Source organism: Sinohyriopsis cumingii, chromosome 10, assembly GCF_028554795.1.
Source record: "Sinohyriopsis cumingii isolate HCF-2022 chromosome 10, ASM2855479v2, whole genome shotgun sequence".
Taxonomy (NCBI): Eukaryota; Metazoa; Mollusca; class Bivalvia; order Unionida; family Unionidae; genus Sinohyriopsis; species Sinohyriopsis cumingii.
The window spans coordinates 93,562,411-93,576,778 of record NC_142970.1 but is presented as its reverse complement, the minus strand read 5'-3'; the positions used below and the strand labels follow the sequence as shown (position 1 = coordinate 93,576,778).

Below are 14,368 nucleotides of genomic sequence, written 5' to 3'. Positions count from 1 at the left end.
TTTCACACTGACGTATCTGCAATGTTCATTTATATCGCAAAAGTACAAAAACCGAAAGTACTCCCAGAATTTCTCGAAATGTAAGAAATTTCAGATCCGTATTACATGACGGATTGCACCCAATCATATAGCAGAAAATCCTTTTCATTCATATAAATTGGAATCATTACCGGATAATATCATTATGTCGTTTGATATGAAGGCGGGAGATATTTCTAACAACACCGTGGTCAACAATTTGAGTGGAAGGAACATTACATTTTTTAAGGATGAATCACTACAATACTTGCGTTATATATTATGGTTTAAAGAAGCTCCGACGAGCAAAGTACAATGAATATTACGGTCAGAAAGTTGCGATGAATGGGATGTAGCAGGTCAAATGGAGACACAATATCTGTAGAGTGTTTGGGGGTGTCTAGGAGTAATTTTAGAATATCACTCGACTGTCAGATATGAATAGATCATTTTCCATTGTTAATTTGTGCTCTTTCTTAGGGTGTCAGACAGATACGGAATGGGAAAATCTAGACAAAGAACTGAAGAAAACGTATGCATTCAGTTTGTAGTGTTTAACACACATATTCCTAAGTTATTTTTAAAAACATCACGTATCAGAAATTTCGATTTATTTATTTTATATTTTCTGAGTGGTTTCATCTTAAATGAAACATTACATTAATCAAACATTTATAATCATCATTTGAAAATGCTTGAATCGTCCGGTGATGAGTTAATGGTCCTTGGTGGTGTAGATGTGTTATTGAATCTATCTAAACTTTCCATGCATTCGTTTGCGTATTTATCATTTTGAAAATATGTCTCTGACATTTTACAAACGGTATTTCAGCATAAGACCTCATCCTGGCTTCGAACTGTTTCAGTGTGTCTGTAAACTGTTCGTAACATATTTTTACTGACATATCTTGTAATGACTGTCCAATCTATCGGTAAGATATATACATATCTGATCAAAGTGTAGTTTGAATTACGTTTTCCAAATTAGTGTTCAAGTTTCAAATTGCTAGAAAGGAAAGAGTGAAATGGCGATAAATAGATGTTTTATTCTTGTTTTATACCCGCCTGCTTTGAAGCTTTTTTTTGTTGCCGAATACAATATAAGTAAAGATGAATATAATCAGACTTCAAAGTTGCCGGTTTAAGTGTAATTTGAATCACGTTTTCCACATTATTGTTCGAGTTTCAAATTACTACTAAGGAAAGGGCGAACTAGAGATAATTCGATGTTTTATTCTTGATATACGCCCACCTGCTTTGAAACCATTTTTTAATTGCCGAATAAAATTTAATTAAAGATAAATATAATCCCAGGTCGTTACAGCTTGTGTGCAATAAAGTATTCATCGCCAAAGAGTTGTTATTTAATGCAATTAATGAGCTCCGTCGCATGAAAATGTTTCAAGTGACTAGTGTAACGTGATAACATCATGCTCAAAACAAAGACGACTGTAGTGTTAGTGGACCAAAATGACTGAGAGAAAGTCTAATAGTACTCTTTTCTAAAATATGTAAATGAAGAAGTCCCCGCGCTTCGCCTACTATCTCGTATCTTCTTAACATTTAGGGATAAAAGCGAACTTCGGGAAGTATAAAAGTAAGGTGTTTTTTCAAAGATCGTAAAAAGAGAACAGACGGTATAAAGGATAATGATTTAAATCCGTATATACTATGAAGTAAGCGTACAGCAATGGGTTATGCCATATCCCTTAACCAAAATATTGGTCATATTTGCATTGTTTGTCAACGAACAAAACATACACAAAGATAGACTGTGATCAGTTACATTGTGCACATGGAACGAGAAACAAAAATGGACTCAGAAGTTAAGAAATTGCATATGAATACTTATCCCAATGGCCCATATCACTATGATACAGTAATCAATATCAGATATAAAAGAATTGTGACATTCAGCAGGAACTGGTCTAATCGAACATATCCTTAATTTGGAGGTGGTGTTGAAAGTCTTAGTGAGATCGGATTCAGCACTAATTTTAACAAATGAGAGTTCTTCAAAAATACAGTTATGTAACGACAATATGTGACAGACAGCAATGGTTTACAAAAGCGCCATTGCATATTATGTGCTGTAAATCGCTGTATCAGATAATAGTAAGCAAGTTATGACTTTTATTTTATCTGAAAATTGGTTACTGCATACCTGTTTATAATCTGGATAACGTTGACCAGCAAGTAAATACACTCCTGGTGAAGCACGAAATATAGAGTTTGTCAAACATTTATCAGTTTGCATTCGAAACCCGAAGAAGCAAATGACCTCAGTTATTTGCACGTTCTGTTCCAACTTGACCTGTAAAGGTTGCTTGTGTTACCTACTGTCTTGAAGCGCTAATGTCCCATGTCTTTAGCAAAGACATGGAATGCCCATCGCCTGTGCATAAAGTAACTAAAGCTGGTAGAGAAAATGTATAACTCTCAAAATAAGCGCTAGTTTTAATATCAGAGAGGTGTGCATAAATTTCACTCTTATCTCTATCGACGCAAGTTAATGCTTACAATTGTACAAAACAGCGCTCGTTTTAATATCGGCGAGGGTAGCATAAAAGTCATTCTTATCTTTATGGACGCAACTGGTTACATGCTTCTAATATAGACCAATAGTCAAACAGGCGTAACATTACCGTTATATTGCAACATTATGGCTTATCTCTCTCTGGTCTGCACAACAACATTGGGTAAACCAATATACCAATGCAGAAGGTCTCTTATGGTGTGACACTCCTGCAAATCAAAGACGGATGTAGTGGTTGTATTCCATTTGCAATGAGTCCAGTGCTTCAGCTTGGGCATGAGAAGGACCTTCATGTGATAATCGTATGTGTTCTGTGCAGGAGAAAACAATGAACGGCTAGACAGAGCCTGTATGACAAATGTACGTAACCTTTCAGCAGAGGATGCAACTTTCCTGTGCATTATGATTGTATTATATGGAGAACCAAAGATAACTCGGGTTGCTAGAAAAGCTGCAAGAAGACCGCTATAGTGTAAGGAAGACGAAGGCCCGGATTAGACGCAAGGGAAAAACTGACCCAAAATGAAGTTAACAAAGCGAACTTAACGTCATACACTGGGCTATCGAGCAAATACGATAAAACAAAAATCGCGTAGATGTTTTAATTTCCATAGTCATACTACATGGGAACATGATTCCACAAAATATTTCTTTTTTTCTCTCGATAAAACCTCCATCAAATCAGCAGTGTGCTCGGTTAATCGTTCCTTGTCCAACAACGAGGACCATACTCTGCCTTTCTTTTACATCCATATTAGTCCAACTTCGTCAAGAAATTATCAGTTATGTACCCTTTGTTTTAGATCTCATATTTGTTAATTATATCTAGAACTCAATTTGAACACAATATGATGATGATAATGATAATATCAATACTACTACAGCTGTTTTTTCTACTCTCATAAACAAAGAAATAACATAAGAGTGAGAATAATAAACATAATAAAGATGACGAAACAATAATTGCGGTTCTAATTTTCATGCTGATTTATATGTTTTTGCTGTTGCATTCAATAGTGAAGATGTATTATTGTTGTAATAGTCGTTTTCTGTATCTTTGTTTTAGGGATGTTTTGTTGAGACATATTATGTTGGAAGTCATTTGCGCTATAACTCAGGATGTGTCATGTCATATTCAGAGGTAAGTGAGCATTTCTCCCAATATAATTTAACATATTCTAATTTATGCTATTCTCCTATCGGATCAAATTCTCAGACATAAGTTGGACTTTCCATTTAGTCATTATTAAAATTAATGAGCAGATAACACTGCTTTATTGATCCAGTTTTGGATGTAAACATGTGCAGTTTATCTTAATATTGATATTGAAAGGAAACGTAGTCCAATTTGTTTGCAATTGTTTAAATTGTAGAATATTTTATAAAGTACAGAAAATTTCGATACATATACGTGCGCCTATTTGAAGGTAATCTCAAAATATACATTACATTATACTACCATATGTATGATATGTTCTCCATCTAATGGTAAGCAAAATATTCATTGCTTTCTTTGATTTCAAGTTGTGTCAGACGAACAATAACGTTATCGGCCGTTGCATCAGATGCTGTAATACATCATATTGCAATGACCATGGATGTGGAGATGATGGTAAGGTGTAATGTCTAAGCAGTTTGTAATTAATAAACATTCATAAGTGTTATAACATAATATCGTAGTCACTCCCAGAAGCAGATAACATTACCTGAATGGTTTGATAGCTGTATAGGCAGGTATGTAGAATAAGTTCTTTAATGCACCACTTTATTATTAGTGGAAAAGATGTCACATCAGATGCCTAATTTTTTTGCGCAGATGATATTTGTTTTGAATTTCTTACGTTTTGTCTTAGGCTATGTCGTAGATTTTTTTCTCTTCATTGCTCTCAGTTACAGCTATCAAACGTGTGACAAAAACTACAGAAAATACCTCGTACATGTTTAACTTTAAACGTGTTGGGAATTACTGTTGTAACGTTGTACTTGTACAATTTAAATCAATTTTACCCAGCAACTTGATAGCAATGAATATTCTGCAATTAGAAAGTATATTGTGTGTTTATATGTCATCATTAGCTCATAATTATCATAATGATTGAATAATGTCCTTCCTTACCAATATTGCATTCTAAAACACACCAAAATTACTTGATCACTTTTCTCGCTCTTTTGACGATATGATCTGGAGGATTAATTCTACTGACTTACAAATGACAAATGTAAGGGACCACTTCCCTACTATTGGCATTACAACTTCTTAATTACTTATGTGCTATTTCATTTGAGAAACAAACAAACTTGGATCATCTTTTTCGCTTTTTCCATTATTGGTACTTCGGATTGTTTTGTGAATAACATCACCGTTTCATAAGTGACAACAATAATAATAATAATTTTTGACAATCCACAGTTTAGAGCTTTCTGCATCACTAATGTTCGTAGCATTTGATAGAAAATTACCTACCCGACCCACACTGAAAAAACTGGATGAGGTTTTTCTGTTACTATCCTAAAATATATGTGTCGTAATAAATTAAGCATTGCTGTATATATCGTTAGTGTAACATTAATACACTTTAAAATATAGCGTGAGCAGTTTAATATTTTTGATATGATAACATGTTGATATATGACTTTATGAGATAATGATTTGTCTAACTAATCCCATGACATTTTGTGAAGTATTATCTTCACTGATTCGCTGCGTTTCATATTCCTTATGTACCATCTGAAATGTTTTGTGTCTAATATCACAATCACCATTTTAGCGGAAAGTTTTCAAACCGAATGAACAAATGAATAGATAAAGGTTACTTCTGTGGGAATATGGCAAATATAGTCCATAGTAGTTCATTAAGCAATGTAAGAGCTACAAAATGGCGTTAAACCAAACGAGAACAAGAACAAGAAAAAAATTTAAGGACATTATTCAATTGATAGCGGGCGAAGGGTAGAAGGGTTGGGTATGCTGTTTACTCGTAACCTGGAATCTACGATATGACAAACGTGTTTTAAATGTTTACTTGCAGCAGTAATTTTTTTACCTTTGTTCAAAGAAGAATGTAAACATATACCGGTTTCCCAAATGAGAAATATTTATCACATTACATAGCTTTTGCGCGGTAATATTTATTATTATGTGATACAGTTCCTACTCTAAATACAATTTGTCTAAGCCTACTGTAGATTATTGTTCCCAATCAAACAATACAAATAACATATTAAATTTGAATTTGTATAAAAGCTACTGGAAGAGATCAAATTCATTTGAAACCGTTCAAAGCTACGAAACCAAATTTGTTGGGTCGTATTCCAGATCTAAGTAGCAAAACGTTAATCAAATATGTTTTTTATGATTGTTTGAAGAAAGCTCAAGCTGTCCGACTTTCCAACCGAGCAATCCTCTTGATAAGACTAACCATAAACCATTCAAGTGTCTTACACATCATATCCAAACTGTTTGAGAAATCAATTAAGACCAAGTGAGCATACATGTTTGAGAACATGTTTTAACAAAACACTTGCGTACCTTTCGTGAATGTCTTTGATACTAGGTCAATAGTTACATTTATTGAAGATGGAGTAAGACTCTCGGTATCTACGAATATGTAGCTGCAGTTTTTATGGATTTACTAAAGATATGTGCCTGTTGTCCACATGATATTCCCAATTACAAGTTGAGGCACGTGGTTTGTCAGTTTGTAGGAGATTGCTTAGCAGACCTCTCACTGAGCTATCTGTCAGATATTAAGTCAGCCAATTGTGATGTATGGTGTCATGAACAGTTGAACTGACATTCAAAACAGGAGTTGCAAAGGGGCGAATCCTCAGAATATTACTTTCTATTTTTCAACGTGATATTTTCTGTTTTGTTAAATATGACTCTTGATATAATTATGTTGTACTAAAAAGTGCCATACTGGTATATGTCCTTGCCTTACTATCAAGTACCATATTTTTATCATTCCTTGTCTTACTAACAAACTCCATACTGTTATCTGCCTTTGTATTACTATCACGTGTCATACTCTTATCAATCCTTGTCTTACTAACAAACGGCATAATATTATATGTCTTTGTATTACTATCAAGTATCATAATGTTATCTGTCCTTATCTTGCTATCAGGAGCGATATTTTTATTTGTCCTTGTTTTACTATCAAGTGCCATACTGTTAGCACCATTTTCATAGTAAGGAGTAAGCTGTATCACAGTATACATTTAGTCATAATTTTATGCTCCTTCATTTAATTCAATTTTCGAGTTTTAACAATAATTACTTAGAACTGTATGTGGTACACTTGTCATTAGACACAGTTATTGGTTTGCTGGATTAATATATAGAATGTGCTGCATTTCTAAGATTTACGCAGTTCTCGCTTATTTGCTGCGTCTGCCATTCTCTTCAGTTTAAGTCGATATTTCCAGTAGAGGTGAGACTCCGCGTGGTGGAGCTATTCCGTGCGAGATCTCCCCAAGATACAGGTCAATGATGAAGTGTTTCAATGATGACTTGAGATAATCTTTGATGCGTTTCTTCTCACAACCCTGAGATTACTTTGCCTCCTTCTCGCCGTGGAAGATCGTTGGTACATGTTTCTCTGACATCCTGATGTTGCGGTCTCCGCGTTACGCCTGTGATTTTATCAGCAGTGCGTGTATGCTTGAAATGCTTGTTCGTGTTATAATCTCAGTGTCTTGAACCCAGTCGTGTCACTTTATGTTGACTAGTGTTCTCTGGCAACCCATGTGAAAATGGTAGATCTTCTTGTCATGGCTTCTATACACCGGCTGGGTCTTTCATGAATACAGCAGGGTTGCAACCACAATGACTTTGTAGACCTTCATTTATGTCACTAAACTTATGACTCTGATCTTCCACACATTTTCTCTTCAATGTGTAGGTTGGTATATCATCTCTGTCATTTTGAAACTGAATGTAAAACCAAAATTATCACATGCTGAATAGAAATAGTCCGTACTCTTATGCATGTCACATACAGATGTAGCATTCAGGGAACAATCTTCAGCAAAAAGGAACTCATGAATAATCACCTCCTGTGACCTATCTTATGCTTGTAGTTTCCTTAGAATGATAAGCTTGACTTGTTCCGGGTAACACAATTTTGCCAAGAAATTCGAAATGCTGACTGTGTCAGATGTCTTTGTCACATCTACGATTGCCATGTACAGGCTACATTTTTATTCCTTTCATATCTGCCCGAGTCGGAAAGCTGCAGACACAATGTATGTGGTCCCTTGTCTTTTACTGAAGCCACAATGACTCTAGTACGAGCCCGTGATTGATGTCATACACTAGGCGATTTAGCAGAATTCTGGCGAGGATATTCCAGGCTAATGCCGTCAGTGAGATGTATCAATGGTTGCTTCTATATTATTTTATGCTTTTCTGCTTGTACAAGTGGACGATCAAGGCATTCTTGTAATCATGGGGTAAGGTTTTTCGAGTCCACATTGATTAGAGGAGTTCTGTCAAATTATGCGACATGTTTGATTCACCGGCTTTATAGACTTCTTCTGCATAAGCATCTACCCCATGTGCTTTAAAGTTTTACAACAAGTCAATTGCTTTCTCAGTTTCAGAACAGCGCTTGGTAATCAGTTAAGTATCTCTTCACTGACCAACGACCGTTGATTAAGGATGTTGTTGAAGTGTTCTGCAGAGCCTTGAAAGTATTTTGTTTTCACCGTACGTCAGGCTAACCTGGGGGCCATGATGACTAAAATCATCTTTGCTCAGACTATACACAACAGCCGTCGGGACCTCTTTGGAGAACTTCAGCACAACAACTACGTTTATTTTTATCGACGGTGCGGTGCTGGCCGCTATAGCAGTTGGTATAATTATATATAGAATGCGTTTGTATCTTTGACAAAGTATCTCATACTTCTGTCTATATACTAGTTGTTTTTTATATACATTTCTTCTTCTATTCGTTTCTTCTGATACACATTTTCTCTACTGTAAATAATATATATATATATATATATATATTCGTAGTTTTATCTGTAAATATATAAATATATTTTAAAGGATTTGGAAGCAGTACCATGCGAGGACCCCTCTGCTATGACTGTCAACATGTAGACAATATATCAGAGTGCATTGACATTATGGAGTGTGTGATTGGAGAGGTAAGAAAAAAGAAAATTATTGAATATGTCATTCCTAAATTCATATTTTGCCTTGTATACATGTTATATCGTTTGTTGACTCCAAAACCCCTGCGTTTGTATCGTTGACAAAGTATCACATACTTATGTCTATATACTTTTGTGTTTTATATACCTTTCTTCTTCTACTATAAACAACACTACCAACAGAAACAATAACATGATAAAGTAGATCATTCAATAAGAAATGTGAAATACTCCTGACAAAAGTGAAAAAACTACAAACATCTCACAGCATTTCGCTGGACAATCTAATGATTACGCAGCAACATAGTTGTATATGTCTCTCGCTTGATAACGATTCCCTTTGTTCCACAAATGCAAATGTATTTTCTTTTGAACACATACATTTCTTTAAGGACCATAATTATACTCTAGAAAAAGTAAACAGCCATTTCGTTTCTCCACATCATGGACAAGGGTCTCCACAACTGAGAGTACATTGAATACACATAATTTTAAACTTGAGTTTCATTGTTGAGAAGCATCTTTCTATGTGTTCTAGGGTCTTTAAGAGACTATCCTTATGAATTACGTTGATTCTGAGCAAACCAATTATTTGGTGTTTCTTTGCTTTGACGAAACATGTATGCCCATCTCTACCATACAAAGATCTCAGAGAAGCAGTTGATCAATACATTTTACCAATATCAGCCACTTTAAACAGCATACCTAATAAAGTCAAACCCTCACGCACCCTTCCACACCAACTGTCCTTCATCGAGGTTTAAGAAGTTTAGATTACAAGATAGATTCATATTATCAATGAAATCTGACTTTCTTTTCAACTCTCCCATCTGCTTCTATTTACCATAGGATCCGAAACCTTTGTTTTAGTCCACTTGTTCGTGTAAAATATGCTCAAACTCGTAATCTTTCCTCCGTTTAGAAAGAAATATTAGTAACTGATGCAAGAAGTGATGGCTGCTTTCAATCGGAATCGATACGATATTCACAGGCAACACTGTAAATTTGATATTTAATGTTGCGACAATATTTTCTATTACACTAGACTAAATGTCACACAATTTGACCTATAAATAAGTCAATTTACTGTGTTCCCTGTCTATGAGAAATATAACAGAGGACAAATAATAATCTAGAAACAAGACTGTTAATGTCACTCATTATTTCACATTCCACATTATATTTACGGATGACGTGTGTGCAATTTGCCTGCTTATTTACACATCCGGTCAATAGAGTCGTTTGGATATATTCGATAGAAACGCAACATTAATTTCATAAGATGCTTACTCCTCAAGCCTAAGAGAATAAAAATATTGCGACAGAAATAGTTGGAAATATACAGTTCATAGCAAAATTGTTTATTAGTCATAAAATGTTAAAGCAGTATTACATTTTTTTCTTGGACTGTCTAATATTACACAAATTAACCTGAACTTAACAATAAATATTGTATGATATATGTATTGACTCCAGCTGATTTGAATAACAAAGTCATGTGTGCATCTGCTTATTAAATTGACAGATGCCATGTTTGACAGCTTTAATGCTTACTTCATGTACGAATAATATATGTCACAAATTATGAAGAGCTATTGTTGGAGGAAAGTATTGACAGACTTGTGAACCGTAGGTGAAATTTAAATACAAATGCACAACATATAAAATAATAATGATTGTCTTCATAATAAAAATAATTCTTTGAAATGACTGCTCAGTATTGAATCACTTTCCTTACCAGTGTATATACTGAAAAAGAATAATAGGCCTTGAAGAAAATATTTATATTCAAACTGAATATTCAGGACCATAATACAGGATCACTTACACATGTGATTTTGGGCTACCTTATAGATTACTGACGAAACAGGCAAATAATATCGTGCTCTCGAAATCATATTGGTATCTCAAAAGACGGAGGAAATTTATAATCAATTATTGAAACTGAAAATAGGAACAGTTCATACCAACATTGCATCACTATATAACAATCAATAAAATAACATTAAAGTATTAATTTTCATGATGAGCTGAAACATATAAAGGAAGTCATATTCTTGAAAATTACGAATAGCAATGATATTTTTATCTGCAGTTAAATATGTACACGCCAAATGATCCGAGTGATCAGTTGATGAATAAGAGAAATATTGTAGTTCAACAAGCGCATGTTATACCCAGCAGATAAATATCTAAAGATCACGATCGCCTAATATTATTTTAATTTCAGTTGGACCAAACATATCCAGCTATTAATGCATAACTGGTCAAGTTCGTGAAAACTCTTTTAAACCATGATCCTGATAATAATGACCGTAATTGTATATAGTGTTGAGTTCATGAACCGCTCATTGTTAATACTTTTCAAATATTTAAATGTTGACATGTTCATTTGCAAACATGAAATCACATGTTTGAGAAAGATACTTACCTATATGAATAATGTGAAACATTCAGCGAAACATCCTCACAAAGAAAGTTTAATTTTAGTCTAGATGACTAGAACATTGCCAGCATGTACCCGAAGTGATGTGACGATTCAGATTAAACATGCAAGGCGTCATGAGCGACTACTACGTAAAGAAAAATACTTGCATGTTTTGGTACCTTTCTAGTAGCTTATGAGTCTGTCTCTAGCAAGTCACACACTTGAACCAGTTCAACAGTGTAGTGGTACAATCATCAGTGACAGACTCATTTTGTGCATTGAAATATAAAGAAAAAACAGCAACTATAGCTAGAGATACACTTAGAGTTCAACGCCAATTTAAGACAGAGCTACTGTTCAGTTTGACAAGACTTTTCAAAACTCCAAACGCATGCATAAATCGGTGTATTGCAAAAAGATGTGACATTAGTGATAACAGTTATTTTCAGTGGAAAAGATTTGTTTCTAATATATAACAAGATATATAATTTTTCGATATAATAGTTAATATAGTGAGTACATCTGAGGAAATATGTGATTTGATTGCTGATCAGTAAAAAAATAAATTGATCATGCTAACCAAACCTGTCGCGGTTATATTTATTGTGCTGAAATCGTTTAACTGGCTGATGTATAAATTCTGAGACACCAAGCTGAAAAGCAAAAACATTCACCCACCGCTCTAATCGCAGCAAACAGTTACAACTCAAAATTAATGGTGCATTAATGTTGATATAGACAACTTTTTACTTTCAAATGACGGACGAAAGCATAACGTTTACGACACAAGTGACTATGAGTAGAACAATGTTTCCAACAAATCAATACAAATAAACCCACTGTTTTTGCAAGATGAGTCAAATCGCAAATCGGAAAGAGATTTCGTGGGTTCAGGGTAAAAACTTAATTATGCACGATTGCCAAATATGAAAACACATTAGTAAGATATAGAATTGAAGTTACAATTTTAGATGCATAAAGAGTTCCTTATCACAGACAATTAATTGTCGAAATCACCTGAAGCATAGTATAGATTTTATTGCATGATGACTAGAAGGTTGAAAACTTATAGGTGGTATGTTCTTGTCAAATCAATAAATTGCATTGGAATTGACATTTTAGTCGCATTGCAAGTGTTTCGTTTGCTGTATTTCAAATTAGTTGCACTTTGGGTTCATTTGATCTCGAACTATGTCTTTCTTCTCAAACACGTTTGACACGGTGTTTGTTGACCTTGCAATAAATTCTTTGCATTTCTTCTTCAATCTTTGTCAGAGAATAGTAGTTTAAAACAATCACCTACACCGATGTATCAAAAAGTTTGCCGCTACAGTCTAGCATGGGTTAATTAGTTTCTTTCTTCTCATTGCATTAAGATTTGAAACTTGATCAGTTTGAGAGAAATCATTGGGCCCTGAATACTTATAAACCAGTAATTCTAGAGTATTTCCAAACATATTGTCTAAATATGTTGCAATCCAGATTTTTTTGTTATATTCGCATGTCAATTTTCTATAGCTAGTTTTGATTGGGGAAAAAAACTTCTAGTTATTCTCAACACATTGAGTGCATACATCACTTTATAACAAATCCTGATCCAACCCTAAAGCAAGCTAAACCCTAAAGCAAACCTAAACCTAACCCTAACTCTAAGATTAAATGGTTCTCGCCAAGGCAGCACCTACCTGTTTGTTGTACACTGCAGCAACGTTTATAAAGAGTTTTGTTTCAAATGTGAGTTCTTTCCTGACCAATAGCCAATTGTAAACATCACTATTGTCAAAAAGAAAAATTATATCTTCAAAGATTAAATTGACACGTACAAGCCAGACATCTTGAGCTTAATGACGTAATGTTGCAAATTGTATTTCTTGCAGTATCGAAGAGAATATACCTAAATCTATCATTGTTATTTACATTTTGAAGTTTGGTATCAGAATTGAACAATTTAGTAACCATTTCGTAACTTCTGGTACTGCACTAATTTCAGTATTAGAGGAATTGTTCTATATACATATATCTCAGCAGAACAATAAAATTAATGTCTTTGTTTCACTTTTCATGAATATTATGATTGCCTGATTTTGTTTTAATCCATTTTAATTTCAATTGCAATGCTCTTTATTTCGTGTTAATTATACCAATTGTAATATTCATCTCGGATGGGGTTTTGTTTGGGGTATTTTCTTCAGTTTTTTAGTTTATATCTCAGTTTGATATATCTTAATATTACCACTGAGATCTAATGTATATTTATCTATTTTAGGCCTAAACGTATCTAAAAGATATTGTGCACTTTGGTCCCTAAGATTGTACAAATTAACAAATATACTGGCGTATGTCAAAATATATTTCTTATCCAGTTTCATTTTTATAACTGACATTAAATCGGCAAATGATTTTAGGTGCCACAAAACACTTTACGAAACAAACCCCAGGAGAAGTACACTGGTAACGGCCCTAGCGAACATCATTTATAAATAAACTGTAATCGTTTGTGTCATTTATTTGATCGCGGAAAATGTATGATAGGAATTCTAGAAGTTTTGTCTTAACATTTGAGACGTCAAGTTATTTTATGTTGTGTCCATTTTGGGCTGATTGTTTTTTAGTTTCTTCAAATTAATGAAATTCGAGTGATTCTTCTCCATGGAAAATACGTAATTGCTCAGTTAATTTGTGGACCAAGACATTCCTTGGAAGTTATACAGAATTCAAAAACTGGAATACTATTTAATGTAGTTCAATAAGAAACTCTTGACACAGCAGAACAACACTATTATAGACGTCATCGCCTTCCATCTTCGATTTCATCGGGATTAGAACTCTGATTCACTTAGAACGTTTTATTGATAGAACTTGTGTTTTTTAATTCTTTTATTATTTTTTGACTTAATTTGCAATACCGTCAGTTCATTTTCTTATTGTCTTAGTTAGCATTTTAGGAAAATAAATTGTTTGTAAAATTTTACAAAGCATGTTATCTTCACTCTTTTCTCTTACTTTTTTAAGAGCATAGACCCGTAGCAATAGGCATTGGATACTGACTCAGAGAAAACGGAATTATAAGTATCTGTATATTTAATCAATCGTAAACTTTCAAGACTTCTCTAAAACAATAGTGTATGCACATATGAGAACATATTAGAGTGATGTATCAATATAGAGGATTGTGTTCAATGTGCGTTTCCTTTCTCTCGACATGTTATCATTAGTATTCTTAC

At 33.9% G+C, this 14,368-nt stretch overlaps 1 protein-coding gene across 1 annotated transcript in view; it reads left to right on the top strand.

Annotated features, from left to right (window-relative positions):
* Nucleotides 1-14,368, top strand: part of LOC149790599 (peptidylaminoacyl-L/D-isomerase-like) — a 75,849-nt gene that overhangs the window by 41,319 nt on the left and 20,162 nt on the right. Inside the window, exons 6-8 of the mRNA XM_089971427.1 lie at nucleotides 3,621-3,695; nucleotides 4,079-4,166; nucleotides 8,610-8,710. Coding sequence (XP_089827553.1) covers nucleotides 3,621-3,695; nucleotides 4,079-4,166; nucleotides 8,610-8,710 — 264 coding nt within the window. The remainder of the gene's footprint in view (nucleotides 1-3,620; nucleotides 3,696-4,078; nucleotides 4,167-8,609; nucleotides 8,711-14,368) is intronic.